General features: G+C 41.9%; 1 protein-coding gene across 1 annotated transcript in view; it reads left to right on the top strand.

The window, feature by feature from the left end:
• Window positions 1-20,714, top strand: part of TGFBI (transforming growth factor beta induced) — an 85,159-nt gene that overhangs the window by 47,840 nt on the left and 16,605 nt on the right. Inside the window, exons 12-14 of the mRNA XM_056575082.1 lie at window positions 488-618; window positions 15,570-15,694; window positions 15,991-16,090. Coding sequence (XP_056431057.1) covers window positions 488-618; window positions 15,570-15,694; window positions 15,991-16,090 — 356 coding nt within the window. The remainder of the gene's footprint in view (window positions 1-487; window positions 619-15,569; window positions 15,695-15,990; window positions 16,091-20,714) is intronic.

Raw genomic sequence — 20,714 nt, 5'->3', positions numbered from 1 at the left:
GCTGACAACATTCCGTTTTCCAGTATATTGGACCTCGCTTTCCTGTTCAGACTGTGTTCACGCGGGCGGAACTGTATATAGAAAACATCATTGCAAGAATAAAGTGTATTTAAGTCAATATTTATTGAACAGTTAACATCTGTCCCAGTGTAAGACACAAAAAATTGGTCCCATGACACTAAATGGCCTAGCACCTTACTCAAAAGGCTCACAGTCAGCCAATTTGAGCCAATAAAAGACAAAGTAGTATCCAGCCTTACATGCCATACAAGCACACAAACAAAAACATTCAGGGGACCTCTCACCTTTACAACAGGCTCTACTTTATCCTTACAGAGGCGTAAGTGCAGCAGACCATACAAAATGAAATGTTAAACATAGATGGACAAATCCTTGTCTTTGGTGAACTAAAAATAATGTTTGATTAATGATCTTTCTCTTTTCCAGTGTCGTATTAGCATAACACATTTCTTTCCTGTCCTTGTAGCATGCTGGTGGCGGCAATCCAGTCTGCCGGACTTACAGAGACACTAAACAGAGAAGGAACTTTCACCGTCTTAGCTCCAACAGATGAAGCATTCCGAGCTCTTCCAAGCGGAGAATTAAACAAACTATTAGGTATGCATACTGTCTTTAAATCTCTGCGTGCTACACAAGGAGCCATAAATGAAATAAAAACCATCCAGACCCATCGTGATCTGAACAGGGAATCTGTGAATAAGGCCAATGGAATTCGTTCATAAACTGCCTGAATACTAAGTTCAGGAAAAGAAATGAAAAAAGAAAAACAATGAAAAAAAAGCATGATCTCATTTCAGATTGTGAAACAAACGTTTGGTGACTTGCTGTGAAGTTGGCCGCTTCAGCTTTATTATGCAAAAGCCTCATTATGGGCATTTTTTTATAGACCGGAATACTGCAGAAATCATTCGGATCACTGTAGTCATTTCATGACCTGCAATGAGAAAAACAAACTTGTTTTGCTGGCGTAGACAACACCTTTATTCGCTCTAGTTTCCATAAACAAGCACTACTGTGTTTTTAGATACAAGGCATATAATGTCATGGCGGGAGATCATAGAACTTAATGTGTACTACTTTTTAAGTTACCGAAGCACAGGGTACTTGCTGAATTCGTAGTTAGAATCTAACAAGGTAGATGTTACGTTAGTGTTAATAACAGAGATTTAAAAGAAATTAAGTAGACAATCATGACATATGATTTTAACCCCTTAGGGACACACCTTAAGGACTCAAACAATCTTTATTTTTGCACTTTCGTTTTTTCCTCCTCATCTTCTAAAAATCATAACACGTACAATTTTGCACCTACATAGCCATATCAGGGCTTGTTTTTTGCGTCATCAATTGTACTTTGTAATGACATTACTTATTTTATAACATAATCTGCAGCGGGAAATGAAAAGAAAAAACGCCATTTTGCTAACCCGTAGTTTTAAAAAAAATGTATTTTACTACTTTAAAACAATCATAACTACATGCATCAAAATTTGTATGTTTAAAACTGTCATATTATGACCCCTATAACTTCTTTATTTTTCCACATATGGGGCTATATGAGGGTGTATTTTTTGTGCCCTGGTCTGTAGTTTTTATCGGTATTTGTTTTGATCGGACTTTTTGATCACTTTTTATTAATATTTTTATGGTATATGAAGTGACCAAAAATTCACAATTTTGGACTTTAGTATTTTTTACATGTACGCCATCGACCGTGCGGTTTAGCTAACCTTATATTTTTATAGTTCGGACATTTACACATGCGGCTGTACCACATATGATTATTTTTTCATTACATTATTTTATTCAAAAAATAGGAAAAGGGGGGTGATTTAAATTTTTATTAGGATGGGGCTTATTCACATTTATTCTCTTATTTTTTTCCCCACCTTTTACTTTTTTATTTAGCCCCCTTAGGGGGCTATAGCATGCAAAATTTTGATGGCATACACTGTTCAATGCTATGCCATAGCATAGCATTGATCAGTGTTACCAGTGCTCTGCTGCTCTAGTCTGCTGCACAGGCAAGGAGTAGTAGATCACTGATCGGATGACGAGGAGGCAGGTGAGGACCCTCCCTTCGTCCAGTAAGCTGATCTGGACATCGCGATTCTGTTGCGATAGTCCCAATCAGCTCTGCTGAGCTGCAGGGATAGTTTTACTTTCAGATTAGATGCTGCAATCAACTTTGACCCACAGGGTTTAACCCGTTCTCCACTTTTGAGAACAGTTTAAACCCCGTTAGCGGGATCAGTGCATACAGGTACGCCCTCAGTCCTTAAAGGTGTACTCAGGTAAAAAACTTTTTATTTTTTTTTAAATCAACTGGTGCCAGAAAGTTAAACAGATTTGTAAATTACTTCTATTGACATTTTTAATCCTTCTTATACTTATTAGCTGCTGAATACTACAGTTGAAATTCTTTTCCGTTTGAAACACAGAGATGTCTGCTGAATCACGAGCACAGTGATCTCTGCTGACATCTCTGTCCATTTTTAGGAACTGTCCAGGGTAAAAGGAAATCCCCATAGCAAACATATGCTGTTCTGGACAGTTCATAAAATGGACAGAGATGTTAGCAGAGAGCACTGTGCTCGTGATGCCAGCAGACAGTTCTGTGTTTCAAAAAGAAAAGAATTTCCGCTGTAGTATTCAGCAGCTAATAAGTACAGGAAGGATTAATATTTTTTTAATAGAAGTAATATACAAATCTGTTTAACTTTCTGGCACCAGTTGATTTAAAAATACCGGAGTACCCCTTTAAGGAATGGGGGCGTACCCATACGCCCTGGCCTTTAAGGGGTTTTTAATATGCTAATTCATATACACATACAATGTAACAGGCAATAATTGAAGGTGGTTTCAAATTATTAAAAAAAAAATTGACAGGGGGCAGAGATTTGAGGCCGCTACACTCCTGGTCCAGTGATACACCACTCTGCAGTACTCAGGAAAAATATCCCAGTGTTTTTAGTTATTTATTTAAAAAAAAAAATTTAAACAACATACATTTTTTACTTTATTTGCTGAAGGAGAGTTAAAAAAAGAAGAAGCTAGACTCACTTACCCTAATCCCCTGCAGTCTGACACCTCCTGTATCTGACATATCGATTACTTCCTGGTTCCTGTTGATGTAATGTCTGTAAAATATGCCCACTCAGTCAATCACTGAATGAGGTGGGGCACCAATGTGACCAGTAATTGGCTGAACAGGCAGTTCCAACTGGGACAATATATCAACATAAACCAGGAAGGGTTAATGACAAGAGGGGATCAGGATATGTCAGATAGGGAGCTGCAGGAGATCAGGGAAGGTGAGTATAGTAAACTTATATTTAACACTCCCCAAACAAAATATTTAAAAAATTTATTTTCACAGACAACCCCTTTAAGAGTGTTTGTTTTCAAGACAATATGTTTTAGATACTTCTGTATATCAGAATCCACATAATGGCTGACATACAGAGATGCTGTGGCAGCATGTCACAATGGCACCGGTAAGGTATATACTGTTACAATGTAGAGTGCACAGTCCAGAGATTTTCTGTGGCTTGGAGATCTGGAGACTGTGCAAATCAATCTAAACTCTTACACATGTTCCTGATACCATTCCATGATAACATGATCCATTGCTAAAGGCTAACCATAAAGCCAATTATTGTGATACACAATTCTGCCGAATCTGACCTGACCATGGATCTGAACAAACAATGGATTCATGCTTGTGTCAAATTGTAACCCATTTCACCAAAATGATGCCGAGAATACACCTTTGTGTAGATATTTGAGTCTTGCTCTTGTGATTCCACATTAACAAGCTGTTTAAAGGGATACTCCATTAATAGACATTTTATCCCCTAGGGGATAAGATGTCTGTTCGCGGGGATCCAGCCACTGGGAACCCCCGTGATCTTCCTGCTGCACCCGGCGTTCGCTTGGAGTATTGAGTGCAGCGCCGGAGGCTCATGATGTCACGGCCACGCCCCCTCAATGCAAGTCTATGGGAGGAGGCGTGACGGCCATCATGACCCCTCCCATAGACTTGCATTGAGGGGGAATGGCAGTGACGTCATGAGTGGGGCGTGACAGTGATGTCATGAGTCTCCGCCCCGCACCGCCAGTCTTCTGGCACAGAGCTCCGGATGTCTGGGGTGCCGCAGCTGAGATCGCGGGGGTCCCCAGCCACACATCTAATCCCCTATCCAAAGATAAGATGTCTAGGGGTGGAGTACTATCAACATTTAAAGCTGTTGTGTGGAAAAAAATTATTTTATTAGGTAGCTTGCTGCAAATATTTTAGTTCCTTTTTCCTTCATCTCATTACACAATGAATATGACTTTCTCAGGTCATGATTCTTCCTAGCAATGTCCCAATCCAAGTCATTGCATTTGAAAAATTACTGGAGTTAGTTAAAGGAAAGGCTATGGGCTATATAAAGGCTATAGGCTATATATAACATTCCTTCAAAACTAAGAAAATTTCTAAAATGTCTCAAAGATTTTCACCCTAAAGGACATTTCTCTTTTACAGTCTGCAATAATTTCCCTGTCAAGTCCTCTTCATGGGTTTAACAATATATCAAATGCCCAAAGAAAAAATACCAGAAAACCTGACTAAATTTAAATTATAAAAAAAGCAAACAATTAAATATTGGAAACAACTGGAAACTATTTTTCTTATTTGTCAGTATTAACGGTTTATAGAGATCAAACCAAGGATCACATGACTTGCATTATACCTTACGGGGCAGTAACATAATATTCAAAGATGTTCACAAGATATTTTACATATAATTAAAAAAAAAGATGATGAAGTTTTCAAGCTAAAGCTTAAGCAGTGTTATTATACTTTAAGGTGCAGTAAAATAGAGTTACAAGATATTTTGCATATAATAAAAAAACAAACAGATGATACAGTCTCCAAGCTAAAGCATATGCAGTGATTACTCTGCCAGAGGAGCACTTTACTGGAGGCCTGAGTATGTTTCTGAATAAACATACACATAATTAAAATCACAAAGGAAAAATGAGGGCTTTTGGAAAGTGTTAAAGGAATCTGCAAGGATGTATCCTTTACACTCCAATGTATTATCTAAGATTCTTATTTGTTTGCTGTCCAATTACAGTGGGGCAAAAAAAGTAGTCAGCCACCATTTGTGCAAGTTCTCCTACTTAAAAAAGATGAGAGGCCTGTCATTTTCATCATAGGTATACCTCAACTATGAGAGACATAATGAGAGAGAAAAATCCATAAAATCACATTGTCTGATTTTTAAAGAATTTATTTCCAAATTATGGTGGAAAATAAGTTTTTTGTCAATAACAAAAGTAAATCTCCATACTTTGTTATATACCCTTTGTTGGCAATGTTTTCTGTAAGTCTTCACAAGGTTTTCACACACTGTTGCTGGTATTTTGGCCCATTTCTCTATGCAGATCTCCTCTAGAGCAGTGATGTTTTGGGGCCGTCGCTGGGCAACACAGACTTTCAACTCCCTCCAAAGGTTTTCTATGGTATTGAGATCTGGAGACTGGCTAGGTCACTCCAGGACCTTGAAATGCTTCTTATGAAGCCACTCCTTCGTTGCCCAGGCGGTGTGTTTTGGATCATTGTCATGCTGAAAGACCCAGCCATGTTTCATCTTCAATGCCCTTGCTGATTGAAGGAGGTTTTCACTCAAAATCTCACAATACATGGCCTCATTCATTCTTTCTTTTACACGGATCAGTCGTATTGGTCCCTTTGCAGAAAAACAGCCCCAAAGCATGATTTCCCCCCCCCCCCCATGCTTCACAGTAGGTATGGTGTTCTTTGGATGCAACTCAGCATTCTTTCTCCTCCAAACACGACGAGTTGAGTTTTTACCAAAAAGTTCTACTTTGGTTTCATCTGACCATATGACATTCTCCCAATCCTCTTCTGGATCATCTGCTCTCTAGCAAACTTCAGATGGGCCCGGACATGTACTGGCTTAAGCATAGGGACACATCTGGCACTGCATGATTTGAGTCCCTGGCGGCGTAGTGAGTTACTGATGGTAGCCTTTGTTACATTGTTCCCAGCTCTCTGCAGGTAATTCACTAGGTCTCCATTTGTGGTTCTGGGATTTTTGCTCACAGTTCTGGTGATCATTTTGACATCACTGGGTGAGATCTTCCGTGGAGCCCCAGATCGAGGGAGATTATCAGTGGTCTTGTATGACTTCCATTTTCTAATAATTGCTCCCACAGTTGATTTCTTCACACCAAGCTGCTTGCCTAATGCAGATTCAGTCTTCCCAGCCTGGTGCAGGTCTACAATTTTGTTTCTGGTGTCCTTCAACAGCTCTTTAGCCTTGGCCATAGTGGATTTTGGAGTTAGACTGTTTGAGGTTGCAGACAGGTGTCTTTTATACTGATAACAAGTTCTAACAGGTGCCATTAATACAGGTAATTAGTGGAGGTCAGAATAGACTCTTAAAGAAGAAGTTACAGGTCTGTGAGAGCCAGAAATCTTGCTTGTAGGTGACCAAATACTTATTTCCCATAATTTCAATAATTCGCAAATACATTCTTAAAAAAAATTAGATTTTATGGATTTTTTTTTTATTATGTCTCTCATAGTTGATGATGATAATGATAATAATTACAGGGCTTTCTCATCTTTTTAACCCCTTAAGGACTCAGGGCTTTTCCGTTTTTGCACTTTCGTTTTTTCCTCCTTACCTTTTAAAAATCATAACCCTTTCAATTTTCCACCTAAAAATCCATATTATGGCTTATTTTTTGCGTCGCCAATTCTACTTTGCAGTGACATTAGTCATTTTACCCAAAAATGCACGGCAAAACGGAAAAAAAAATCATTGTGCGACAAAATCGAAAAAAAAACGCCATTTTGTAACTTTTGGGGGCTTCTGTTTCTACGCAGTGCATATTTCGGTAAAAATTACACCTTATCATTATTCTGTAGGTCCATACGGTTAAAATGATACCCTACTTATATAGGTTTGATTTTGTCGCACTTCTGGAAAAAATCATAACTACATGCAGGAAAATTTATACGTTTAAAAATGTCATCTTCTGACCCCTATAACTTTTTTATTTTTCCACGTATGGGGTGGTATGAGGACTCATTTTTTGCGCCGTGATCTGAAGTTTTTATTGGTATGATTTTTGTTTTGATCTGACTTTTTGATCACTTTTTATTCATTTTTTAATGTTATAAAAAGTTACCAAAATACGCTTTTTTGGACTTTGGAATTTGTTTGCGCGTACGCCATTGACCGTACGGCTTAATTAATTATATATTTTTATAGTTCGGACATTTACACACGCGGCGATATCACATATGTTTATTTTTATTTTTTTTTACACTGTTTTATTTTTTTTATGGGAAAAGGGGGGTGATTCAAACTTTTATTAGGGAAGGGGTTAAATGATCTTTATTAACACTTTTTTTTAACTTTTTTTTTGCAGTGTTATAGGTCCCATAGGGACCTATAACACTGCACACACTGGTCTCTCATCCTGATCACAGGCGTGTATTAACACGCCTGTGATCAGCATTATCGGCGCTTGACTGCTCCTGCCTGGATCTCAGGCACGGAGCAGTCATTCGTCGATCGGACACCGAGGAGGCAGGTAAGAGCCCTCCCGGTGTCCGATCAGCTGTTCGGGACGCCGCGATTTCCCCGCGGCGGTCCCGAACAGCCCGACTGAGCAGCCGGGATGCTTTCAGTTTCACTTTAGAAGCGGCGGTCAGCTTTGACCGCCGCTTCTAAAGGGTTAATACCGCACATCGCCGCGATCGGCGATGTGTGGTATTAGCCGCGGGTCCCGGCCGTTGATTAGCGCTGGGACCCACGCGATATGATGTGGGATCGCGGCGCGATCCCGCTTCATATCGCGGGAGCCGGCGCAGGACGTAAATATACGTCCTGCGTCGTTAAGGGGTTAATTGGGAGAACTTGCACAACTGGTGGCTGACTAAATACACTTTTTTTGCCCCACTGTATTATAACAAATGATCTGATATACAGAATAATGAACAAGCAATATACAGGCAAACAACATTCAGATAGTTAGATGTTTATGTAGAATTTGTTTAAAGAATTCTGCTAAAGAAGAGCAATATCTGACCCATACACATAATATAGTCTAACAAATGTCGGAAGATGTCTCGAGGAAAAATGGATACGCTATGTTAAGCCTAGTGCTGGACTTGTGGGAGCCATGCACCAGGACATGATGTCATGCACTGCTCCTCAGGACTGGGGCTTAACACTTGTATCAGTTTTTTCCTGCAGTGTTCCTCTAAGCTGGCCATAAAAATAACATTAAGTATTAACAGTGCAAAATTATTTATAATGGTAGTAAAAAAGATCAGTTCAACCCTATGGATATGATCTACGTCATCGATACAGTCACAGGGGTAAATTTCATCTGAACTAACTACATGTGGGCAATGCAAATGCCCATTTTTAATAGTTGTTAATGGGGAAATTTATTCATACTGTATTATGGAAAATAGATTTTAATTCATATCCCCTCAGCATTCTAATAATAAAAAATAAACATCTTGTATTAGACAGCTTTATACTCACTGAGTGCTCACTTCCTCTAGCCAGGATACAAGTAGTGATACGTTCGATCGATGAGACATATAGGCATACAGATTCTGCATGGCATCCTGTGGTACATTTGCCCACAAATGATGCAGCTGGGCCTGTAGATCTTGCACCATGTAGGTTGCCGAATCTGGCATCCTAGCTGGTCCCATAAATGCCTGAATGGTGAAAATTCTGTGATCTGAGAAGGCCAAGAAAGTGTTTCACTCACCACTCGGCCACTTGTAGTTAAACCTGAATGCCGTTGGATCCCTAACAGAACATAGATTCATCACATTCATTGCAGTCCAGGTTTCTCGTTCACGACTCCACTGCAAACAAAGGTGATGGTGGCTGACTGACAATGGCCTAGATGGCAGGAAATTTGTTGAAACGGCCATTCTGCTTCTTTCACTCAATAATGCGCCGCGTATAAAAGTCTGTCAACTGGGCAAAATCTTCAAATGTGTGGTGCAGAGGCATGTCTAGCAGTCAACAACCTCTCACCAAGAGGGACACTACCCAAAAATTGTCTCTGAGAGCTTTTTTATACGGTAGTGGGGACAGCACTTTTGTGCCCTCTTGTGGCAAAACCTAGTGTATAATCAGATCACACCTGTATTTATTTACATATATGCAGGCCAAGTTTTGCAGCTAGCTGACTTTTCTATATGGGTGCATGATATTGTTTTTTTTAGTCAATGAACATATTTTCTATATTCATTAAAATAAAAAACATATTCTCTCTGTCGACTTAAATTTTGACATAACAGACCCCCAAACCAGCTACATATTTAATATACTAAAAGGGAACAACTGCCTACAATTCTATGACAATACAAAGTTGTTGCAGCCCTCTTGCCCATATTCCTGGCATCACTTAAAAGTAAAAACAGCCCAAATCCTAACTATTGATTTAGAAGATCCTTTGGCAAGGGACCGAGGATAAGAACAGACAGGAAATGAATAAAGGGGTTTGTTTATATTATTCATAATTGTTTTAAGGCATGTCAGCCTTCTCTACTTAGTCAAAGGGAAAAGATTCCAGACAAGTGGGGAAAAAATAAAAAATAAATCTTTATAAAGAATAGAGTGCATGAGTGAATTTTCCTTGACATCTAATCATAGGCTATTACGAATGTATAAAATCAATTTAAAAAAATGAATTTGAAGGAGCCTTAAACAATAATTGGAGATTTTCCTATCCTAGGTGAAGGAAAATATAGATTTTATGAAAGACAGGAGGCGAGCATTATATGCAATATCTTTCTTTACTGAAATCAATAGCAGTAATATTAAAAGCTCTTTTTTAACAGATACAAGAAAAAACTTTAAAGCACACAGGTGCAACATTACAGGTAATACAACCTAACCTGCTGAATAGTAGTGACCAATGAGCATACAGCCCAGGTGATATAAGGTCCTGTCTCACCACAATAGTCCTCTTTCTTTAATAGTAACATAAAATTATAGAGAAAGGAAGTCAATAAAACCATGAAAATTTGGAAACATCTTGAAGGATGAATTCTTCATCAGGAAAACATCTGGAAGAGGAGAGGATTAGCTCAACAATGGAACTGAAGAAACACTTGGCAGAGGAAGGTGGTCATAATCCAAAGCGCAGATATGTAGAACAAGTAAGTCCCCACGTCAGGATGGTTAATAAGCTGAAATAGAATAATAAATATTAGAGGGATGGGTACAGGGGGGGATAATGCTCGCCTCCTGTCTTTCATAAAATCTATATTTTCCGTCACCTAGGATAGGAAAATCTCCAATTTTATATCAAGACAGGAGGCCTCGCATTATATGCAAGTTTAAAGCTCTAAACAAAACAATAAGTCATGATAAATAAGTTATAATAGACACATAGACACATGAGAATCGGGTCTGAAATAGAAAGATTTAAAAGTGGATTCTGACGACCAGTTAGCGGCCTTCAATAGATCTGATAATGAACCTCCTGATTGAATAAGTTTGGTGGCAACCGCGCCTCTGGTTGAGTGGGCACCAAATTGAGATATGTCTATACCGGCCAGAGACATGGATTGTCTAATCCATCTGGCTAAGGTAGCAGATGACACAGAACGATGAGGTTTGCAATAAGAAATGAGGAGTTGAGAACAGGAAGGATGACGTAGAGATGCTGTTCTGGATTCGTAAGATTGTAGGCAGCGAACCACACAAAGTTTATCGTTATGTGGGAAAAAAGGATAGAAGATTTGGTGTAAATTGGTTTTGGTGCGTCTATGTATAGAAAACAATACTCCTTGAGGAGAAAAATGTCTACAAGATATATCTAAAGCTCTCACATCCGATACCCTTTTAATGGAGATTAGGCAGAGAAGAGATGTTAGTTTGAAAGACAACAATTTTAAAGATAAAGAATCGTTATCTTCCCATGAAGTAAAAAGATTAAGAAGTAGATTAACATCCCATGTGGATGTATATTTAGGAAGTGGAGGACGACGAAAGCGAATACCTTTCAGAAGCTTGCATATGACCGGGTGTCTACCTATTGGGACGGAATCTATATAAGAATGGTAAAAAGAAATGGCCGAACGGTAAAGATTTAGAGTGCGGTAAGCTTTCCCAGAGTCAAAAGAAGCGGAAAGAAAATTTAAAATGTAGGTATTAGGTGCATGAATGGGATCCAAATTCCGTCTACTGCACCAATCAGCCCAAAGTTTCCAGGCTGATCGGTAAGCAGTTCTGGTACCCGGAGCCCAGGCGTCCGCGAGGATATCTCTAGTTGATTGAGAAATTCCTGCGAGAGAATGGTCTGGCCTGATATCAACCAAGCAACCAGAAGAAGTTGAGACGAGAGGATCAAAGGATGTGGGTTCCCTGATGGGTCTAACAAAAGATCTGGATGGTGAGGAAGAATTCTGGGGTAATCTATCAACATTCTGAGGATGTGTGGGAACCACGATTGGGACGTCCACCAAGGAGTGATCAATACTATGGTCGCCTTCTGAGTTGACACTTGAAGGAGGACTCTGGAAATTAGAGAGAACGGGGGAAAAGCATACAGTCTCTCTTTTGGCCAAATTTGAAGGAAAGCATCCAATCCCAGAGCTTCTGGGTCTGGGCGCCAACTGAAGAATTGGGGTAGTTGGTGGTTGAGACGTGAGGCGAAAAGGTCCAATTGGAGGGGTCCCCACAGGAGATTGATCTCCTGAAACATCAAGGGGTCCAATTTCCAATCGCTGGAGTCCGTGAGGTATCTGGAATTCCAATCCGCTACTGTATTGGAGAGACCTGGCAGATATTCTGCCCTTAAAATAATATTTCTGTCCAAACAGAAGTGCCAAAGATCTTTGGCAATATTGGCAAGAGATTCTGATCTCGTTCCTCCTAAGCGATTTATGTATTGGACAGCCGAAATATTGTCCAATCGAAGAAGAACGCAACAATCCAAAAAATCTTTCGCAAAACTCCGAAGAGCAAAGAAGCCCGCTAGGAGTTCCAGACAATTTATATGTAAATGAGTTTCTGATGGGGACCATTTGCCTCCTGTGGAGAGGGATCCGCATCGAGCTCCCCATCCGATGAGGCTTGCATCTGATTCCATAATCAGATCCGGAAAGGAATGGAAAATTGTTCTGCCAGTCCATTCTTGCACATGATGAAGCCACCAAAGAAGTTCTTCTTTGGCTTCTAGGGATAAATGAACCTCGTCTGAGTAACGAAGACCCTCCCTCAAATGTCTGATTTTTAATCTTTGGAGGGCTCTGTAGTGTAATGGGGCTGGAAATATTGCTTGAATAGAAGCCGAAAGGAGGCCGACTATACGAGCTATGGATCGTAAGGAAATGAGTTCCTTGTTGAGGATAGATCGAATTTCCTTCCGAATAGTCTTCAATTTTTTGGAGGGAAGACTCAGTAGAGTAGTGTGGGTGTTGATGAGAAATCCCAAAAATTCCAGCTCTTTGGAAGGAGTAAGAACGGATTTCTCATAGTTGATAAGAAAGCCTAAATGGACCAGAAGAGAGAGGGTCCAATGTATGTGAAGATAAGCCAAATGTTGAGATTTGGCCATGATGAGGATATCGTCTAGATAAATTATTAGCCGAACACCTCTGGAACGGAGAATGGCCACGACCGGTTTCATCAGTTTGGTGAAGCACCAAGGGGCTGATGAGAGACCGAAAGGAAGGCAATTGAATTGCCATTTCTTGTTCTTCCAAATAAATTGGAGAAAAGGTTGAGAAGAAGGATGGATAGGGACTGTTAAATAGGCATCTTTTAAGTCTATTTTTACAAGCCAGTCGTCTGGCAATAAGAGATCTCTTAACAGATGGATGCCTTCCATCTTGAAATGTTAGTAGCGCACAAAATTGTTTAGCATTTTTAGGTTTATCACAGGACGGAATCCTCCGTCCTTCTTTTTTACCAGGAATAAGTTGCTGATGAAGCCTATTGAATGCAAGGGAACCTGGGATATTGCATTTTTTGAGCAAAGATCCTCTATTTCTAAATCCACCAGCATTTGATCTTCCTTGGAAAATTGTATGGGATGAGGCAGATGTTCCTGATAAGGTAGAGAAAGGAAATCTATTTGATAGCCTTTCATGGTGTTCAGAATCCAAAGGTCGGAGGATGCACTTACCTGTTGGCCTAGAACGAGTGACTCCTCTCTGTCCTCTAGCACTCCAAGGGCGTCCACGATAGGGGAAGAAAGCAGGGGTTTGGTAGGTTGGGACGGGGTATACAGGTCTGTCTTGGTGGTAGGATCCTCGTTGTTGAGGTCTGTATTGGGAACTGCGGCCGGAAAAACGTCCTCTACTTTTTCCGGCCCTGGTAAAAACCTTATTAGGGAAGACCTTTTTAAGGGAAGATTGGGCTTTATCTAACGAGGAGAATAACCCTACGTATTTTGAAATTTCTTTTATGAATTGATCTCCGAATAAGAGACCTTCAGTAGGAGGTGGGGGTTCTGAAGAAGCTAAATGTGCTAGTTGAGGATCTAGCTTCATCAGCACCGCTCTTTTTCTTTCAGTACAAAAAGATTGATTGATATTTCCAAACATGCACATGGCCCGTTGGGCCCAGCCCCTTATAGCATGGATATTAGGAGTATCAGAATTAATCGCTTCCTCGGATAAATCTAAGATTTTGGAAATGGGGCCCAGGAGGTCTAGGAATTGAACCTGACATAGTTTGAAGCTACGATCAACTCCTTTCTTTGGGTTCTTGCCCGATTTTTGGATATATTTAATTAAGATCGGGTCTAACTCGGGGGTCTGAGAAGCACTTAAAGGTATAGTGGGCCTAGGACATTCGGCCCGTAACTTATTGCGAGTTTTATTATCAAGACCCCTTTTTGCCCAGTGGCTTACAAATTTTTCCACTGCAGGGTTAAGTGTTCACTCCCCTGACCTGGGGTGTGTTATGAAGGCAGGGTCAAAAAATGGCACACCTTGAGTGTCCAAAATGCCTGCCACCTCAGTAGAGGAGTCGCCAAAATTTGTGTTATCCTCCTCCGAGTCCTCAGGGAGGAAAGAGGGGTCATTGGACTCACTATTATTATTATTATCATTAGAGTCCTCATTAAATGTAAGGCGGGCCGGATATTTAGAGGCTTTCTTATCCCGAATACATTTTTGCTCCTCTCGGGAAGAGGGTCCTGGATGAGACATGATGTCATCAGTATTTTGGCCGCTACAGTGAGACGGACCATCAATATGGTACTGACCTTCAAACCCAACATTGGGTCTACTATGTTTGCTAACTGGAAGGTCATTATTTTCAATATGCCTCTTTTTAGAGTGACTCTTTTTTGTTATCTTTTGAGACTGGTGAACTTTATGGGACATCATTTGCGTAATTGTCATAGCAACAGATTTGGTCATGGATTCGTGCATAGTTGTCATAGCACTATCTAAGGCTTTTTGCACGGACCTGGATACAGACTGGTCCACAAGTGGTTGTATTTGACTGTCAGACATAGTATTACTCTGTTCAGAAGACATATTATTAAATAGCTGTAAATAGAATAATTGTAGTATATATATAATGTTTTATGTCCCACAAACAATTATAATAATATCTGTGTGTAAGATAATGTAAGGTATATCAATGCCTGCAATGTCCTGAAAAAGACAATGGGTGATTTTTAGTCAGAAGTGGTAATGGGAGATACGTGACAGGAGCTGAGGAGACGGGAGGTCCGCTCTGACAGGCTGAATATCACGTCTGTCAGGGCGGGAGGCGGGAACGGCCAGATGATCACCAACTGGCCAGTCTCACGAGAACGGGATTTCGCCTGTAGTGAAGGAAGATGGAGTTACTGCGCGCGCAGCCCCGGAAGAATATGCGCGGCGCCCGGCGGGAGCGAAAAGCCACCGAAAGGGCGGTAGGAATAATGAAGAGGGATATATATCTAATATGAGTAGGAACCATATATAACAAGAGTATATAAGCGATAACACTGAATAGAGTGGGGAAATATGTGTGCATAAAACTTAGAGAAGGAAAAGCACGGAGTATGTAACATAAATTAGAAATAGAATAGTACAGGTTCTACTGGATATGGGAAAAGAAAATTAAATATGTAGAAATGATATGAATTAGACAGTACACAGTATATATGATACTTATCTGCAGAGCAGTAAAGAAAGAGGACTATTGTGGTGAGACAGGACCTTATATCACCTGGGCTGTATGCTCATTGGTCACTACTATTCAGCAGGTTAGGTTGTATTACCTGTAATGTTGCACCTGTGTGCTTTAAAGTTTTTTCTTGTATCTGTTAAAAAAGAGCTTTTAATGTTACTGCTATTGATTTCAGTAAAGAAAGATATTGCATATAATGCTCGCCTCCTGTCTTGATATAAAATCCTACTTATCTACACTTTATTAATTTTTTTTTATTTATGCTGTTTTAAAATGTCTATATATCATGATTTAATAGCTATAATGTTGCCTCTTATTTTTTGTTGTGATGACATGAAATACTAGGCAATGCTGAAGAACTATCTAACCTTCTGAAGTATCACATTGGTGATGAAATTCTGGTTAGCGGAGCGGTCAGTCAACTTGTAAGGATGAAATCTCTTCAGGGAGAAAAACTGGAAGCTATGACTGTAAGTAGCTGATTTTCATGTTCTGTCTATACTACATTGCCATTCAACATCTGTGAGGCATATTTGACTTTTCTAAATGTTAAAAAAAATACCAGGCATATTTTTTTTAAAGCATTCAATGACACACATGCATTCACCTTTACAGTGTGTAGGGGTGTAAATTCTAGTTCCTAAGGTGTGATGCAAAATTTGTAACAAGGATCCTTATTGTATCTATCATGTGCCATTTCTAATACTGCTGTTTTTGTATTTGGCAGAAGGGCCATTTTAACTGAAACTAATGTGTTTTATTGCAGAGAAATTCCACTTTATTTGTCAATAAGGAACCAGTTTCTGAAGCTGACATAATGGCTACAAATGGTGTGGTCCACGCCATGAACACTGTGTTACAGCCAGGTAAGATGATGTAGCCCTTGTTTTGTATTAAGTGACATCAATTGTCTCCAAAGGTTATGTAAACCCTTGCAACCTCAGATGCATCTAAAATAAAAACAGGGTACTGTTTTGTGTCTACACTGATCAGCCATAACATTAAATGCAATGACAGGTTAAGTGAATAATATTTTTAATAAAAATCAAGTGAATATATTAGGCAAAAAGTGAAGAGTCAAATGTTGAATATGATGTGGGTAGAAAGAATGGGCAAATTTAAGGGTCTGAGGGACCAAATTCTGATGACTACATAAAGGGAATCAACACGGTAAAGGAGGAGAGCATATTTAAAAGAAGAAAAACTACCACAAGAGGAAATAGTTTTAAATTAGAGGGGCAAAGGTTTAAAAGTAATATCAGGAAGTATTACTTTACTGAGAGATTAGTGGATGCATGGAATAACCTTCCTTCAGAAGTGGTTGCTGCAAATACAGTGAAGGAGTTTAAGCATGCATGAGATAAGCATAAGGCTATCCTTCATATAAGATAGGGCCAGGGACTATTGATAGGATTCAGATTATTGGGCAGACTAGATGGGCCAAATGATTCTTATCTGACGACACATTCTGTGTTTCTATGACTAGACAAGTAGGTCAGAGCATCTGCAAAATGGCAGATTTTATTATACCTGATATGCAGTGTTTAGTAACTACCAAAAATAGTATAAGGAAGGACAGTCAGTGCACATGGTCATTGATGTGTATGTGGAAGTGAAGGTTAGTTTATGTTGTCTGATTCTACAAAAGAGCCAGTGCAACGCAAAGTGCTAAAAAAAATGTAATGTCAGAGTACTCAGTACACCGCAGCTTGCTACTTAACCTGCATAACCTCAGACTGGTCAGAGTGCCTTTGTTCGCCTTTGTCTACTGCCAAATTGCCAACTGCAGGCACAGGAGCATCAGAGCTAGCCCATGGAAGAAGGTGCCCTGGTTTGATAAATAAAGTTTTCTTGTATGCTATATGGATGGCAATTGCCAACAGTTCACAGGCGAGTAGACGGTAGCAACGAGTTCGGCAACAGGCAAGGCAATACAAGGCTACACGGAACGCTTTCTCAGAGGCACAAGGGCACAAAGATCCAGCAGGGGCAGGAAGGGGCAGGTTACATTTATAGGGAAGGAACCAGAGGTCAGTAACCAGCGCACCAATCAATGGCGTGTTGGCCCTTTAAATTTACAGAAGCCGACACGCGCGCACCCTAGAGAGTGGGGCCGCGCACCGGGAGGCAGAGACCTTCGGCGCAGGGAGCGAGGAGCAAGGTGAGACAGACTGGGACGCGGCGCATGGCAGCCGTGTCCCCGACACAAGGGGATCCGTGCTCCCGATCAGCGCGTCTGAGCGGGAGGCGCCGGGATCCCAAGGAGGGGGGCCGAGGAAGCGGGCGCTCTGGTCCGGAGGAGGGGACTGGAGCGCTCGCTGTGACAGTACCCCCCCCTATGTCTCCCCCTCTTTTTGGTACCCAGAAAACTGAGGATGAGGCTGCGGTCCAAGATGTTCTCCTCAGGCTCCCAAGACCTCTCCTCAGGACCGCAGCCCTCCCAATCGACCAAAAAAATATTTTCCCCCAAGAGAACTTGGTCGCCAAGATCTCCTTGATAGAGAATATATCAGAGGTGCCGGCGACCGGGGTGGGAGAAAAAAGCTTGGGAGAAAAATGGTTAAAAACAGCAGGTTTAAGAAGGGAGACACGGCAAGAGTTATGGATTCAGAGGGAGGGAGGAAGATGGAGCTGATAAGAGACTTGATTGATACGACTCTTGATTTTATAGGGCCCCAAGTAACGAGGGCCCAACTTGTAACTCGGGACCCTAAATCGGATGTACTTAGAGGAGAGCCATACATTGTCACCCGGGCGAAATTCCGGAGAAGCTCTGCGTCTCTTGTCAGCTTGAACCTTCATACAGGCGGAAGCCTTGAGGAGAGCGGCGTGAGTTTCTCGCCAGATGGAGCAAAAGTCCTGTACAAGACTGGCAACGGCAGGTACAGAAGAAGGAGTGGGATACTGCGGCAGAGGTGGAAGAGGATGACGGCCAAAAACTACAAAGAAAGGAGACTTGTTGGAGGCAAAGGATTGTTTGTAGTTGTAGGAGAACTCCGCCCAGTGAAATAGATCTGCCCAATCGTCATAGCGAGAGGATACAAAGTGACGCAGATAGTCACCCAAAATTTGGTTCACCCGTTCTACTTGGCCGTTAGACTGATGATGGTACGAAGAAGAAAAGTCCAATTTGATCCCGAGCTGACCACATAGAGCCCTCCAGAATTTGGAGACAAATTGTACCCCCCGATCCGAGACAATATGTTTGGGAAGGCTATGGAGGCGGAAGATGTGTTGGAAGAATTGTTTGGCCAGCATGGGTGCAGAGGGAAGACCGGGCAGGGGCACAAAGTGAGCCATCTTAGAGAAGCGATCCACCACGACCCAAATAACAGACTTGCCATGGGAGGAGGGAAGATCTGTAACAAAGTCCATAGCGATGTGAGACCAGGGAACTTCTGGAACAGGTAGGGGCAAGAGGAGACCCGCTGGTCTCTGGCGAGGCGATTTATCTCGGGCGCAAATCATACAGGCTTGGACGAAGTCCGAGACATCTTTCTCCAGAGAAATCCACCAGTACCTCTGGGAGATTAGTTGGAGAGATTTTTACACCCAAGGATGACCGGCAAAAGGAGAAGCGTGGCCCCACTTGAGAATTTGCAACCGCTGACATGGAGGTACGTATGTTTTGCCAGGAGGAAGAAGGCGCAGGTCCACGGGAGCGACGGCAATAAGGCATTCTGGTGGGATAATATATTGAGGAGTTAACTCGTCGCCCACCACATCAGAAGAGCGAGACAGAGCATCTGCCCTAATGTTCTTACAAGCCGGACGGAAATGGATCTCAAAATTAAAGCGGGCAAAGAACAGAGACCAACAAGCCTGACAGGGATTTAGTCTCTGAGCAGACTGGAGATAAGCCAGGTTCTTGTGGTCCGTGAAGATATTCACAGTATGTGTGGTGCCCTCGAGTAGATGTCTTCATTCCTCCAGTGCTAATTTAATAGCCAGCAGTTCTATGTCCCCAATGGAATAATTTCTCTCTGCGGGAGAGAATGTCTTCAAAAAGAAGCCACAAGTTACAGTCTTGCCCCTGGAAGACTTCTAGGTGAGCACAGCTCTGGCTCCAACCGAGGAGGCATCCACTTCAAGAGAGAAGGGCTTGGTGGAATCTGGTCTAGAGAGAACAGGTGCTGAGGCAAAGGTGGCTTTCAGGGACTGGAAGGCCTCTTCAGCTTGGGAAGGCCAGGATTTAGGGTTAGCGCCCTTTCTAGTTAAAGCCACAACAGGGGCCACCAGAGTGGAATAGTGAGGGATGAATTGCCTGTAGTAATTAGCAAAGCCCAGAAATCTTTGTATGGCTCAGAATCCTGAGGGGCGTGGCCAATCCAGAACCACCAAGAGTTTGGCTGGGTCCATTTGAAGTCCTTGGGCTGAGATAATGTACCCCAGGAAAGACAGGGAGGACCGATCAAAAAAAAATGTTTCAATCTTGGCATATAGGCAATTTCTCCTAAGGCGAGTGAGAACTTGTCGCACATGGCCCCGGTGTTAATCCAAATTGGAGGAAAAGACAAGGATGTCATCCAAGTATACGACCACGCAGGTGTAAAGTAAGTCCCTGAAAATATTATTGATGAATTCCTGGAAGACGGCAGGCGCGTTACAATAGGGTCTGTGAGGAGGAAGGACCTCGGCTTGTTTCTTGCAGAAAACATCCGCAAAGGAATGGTAAGGCTTGGGCAGACCAGGAGGCAGAGAAACTTGCGGGTTCTGTTTGACAAGAGCAGACTTGAGACACCGGTCAGAACAGGAGGAGCCCCAACGCAAGATCTCCCCGGTGCACCAATTCAGGACAGGACAATGACGTTGAAGCCATGGCAGGCCCAGGAGGACTTCAGAACTCCAAAGTCTCTGTATGAAGTATCCCAATGTCCATCTGCAGAGGCTGGGTATGGTACTGCACTGTGGCAGAGAGTCTCTCACCGTTAACAGTAGAGATGAGGAACGGCTTGGGTAGACGGATTATTGGAATACGGTACTTGTCTACCAAAGAGGCGTGGATGAAGTTGCCAGCTGAGCCGGAATCCAAGAAGGCAGCAGCGGAGAAAGAGGACTTAGAAGAGAGGGACAACTGCACGGGTATGATGAGGCGTGGAGAGGAAGAGTCCACACCCAGCAACGCCTCTCCCACGTTTACTAGGTGCGATCGTTTCCCGAACGCGGTGGATGTAAAGGACAATCTCTAAGGAAGTGCTCGGTACTGGCACAGTACAGACACAGGTTCTCGTCTCTGCGACGGCTTCGTTCTTGCGGAGTTAGGCGTGACCGATCCACCTGCATGGCCTCCACTGTGGGAGGCCCAGTAACGGGTGGAGGTGGACGCAGAAAAACAGGAGCCAGACGATGGTAGTGTCTAAGACAAGCTTTTTCCTTTTCCAGGAGGAATTCCTCTTGTCTCTCGGTGAAACGCTTGTCTATCCTAGTGGCCAGCAAAATGAGGTCACTGAGGGTGGAAGGTAGCTCACGTGCAGCCAGAACGTCATTTAT

Source organism: Hyla sarda, chromosome 4 (assembly GCF_029499605.1).
Source record: "Hyla sarda isolate aHylSar1 chromosome 4, aHylSar1.hap1, whole genome shotgun sequence".
NCBI lineage: Eukaryota > Metazoa > Chordata > Amphibia > Anura > Hylidae > Hyla > Hyla sarda.
This window is presented reverse-complemented; position numbering and strand designations above follow the sequence as displayed.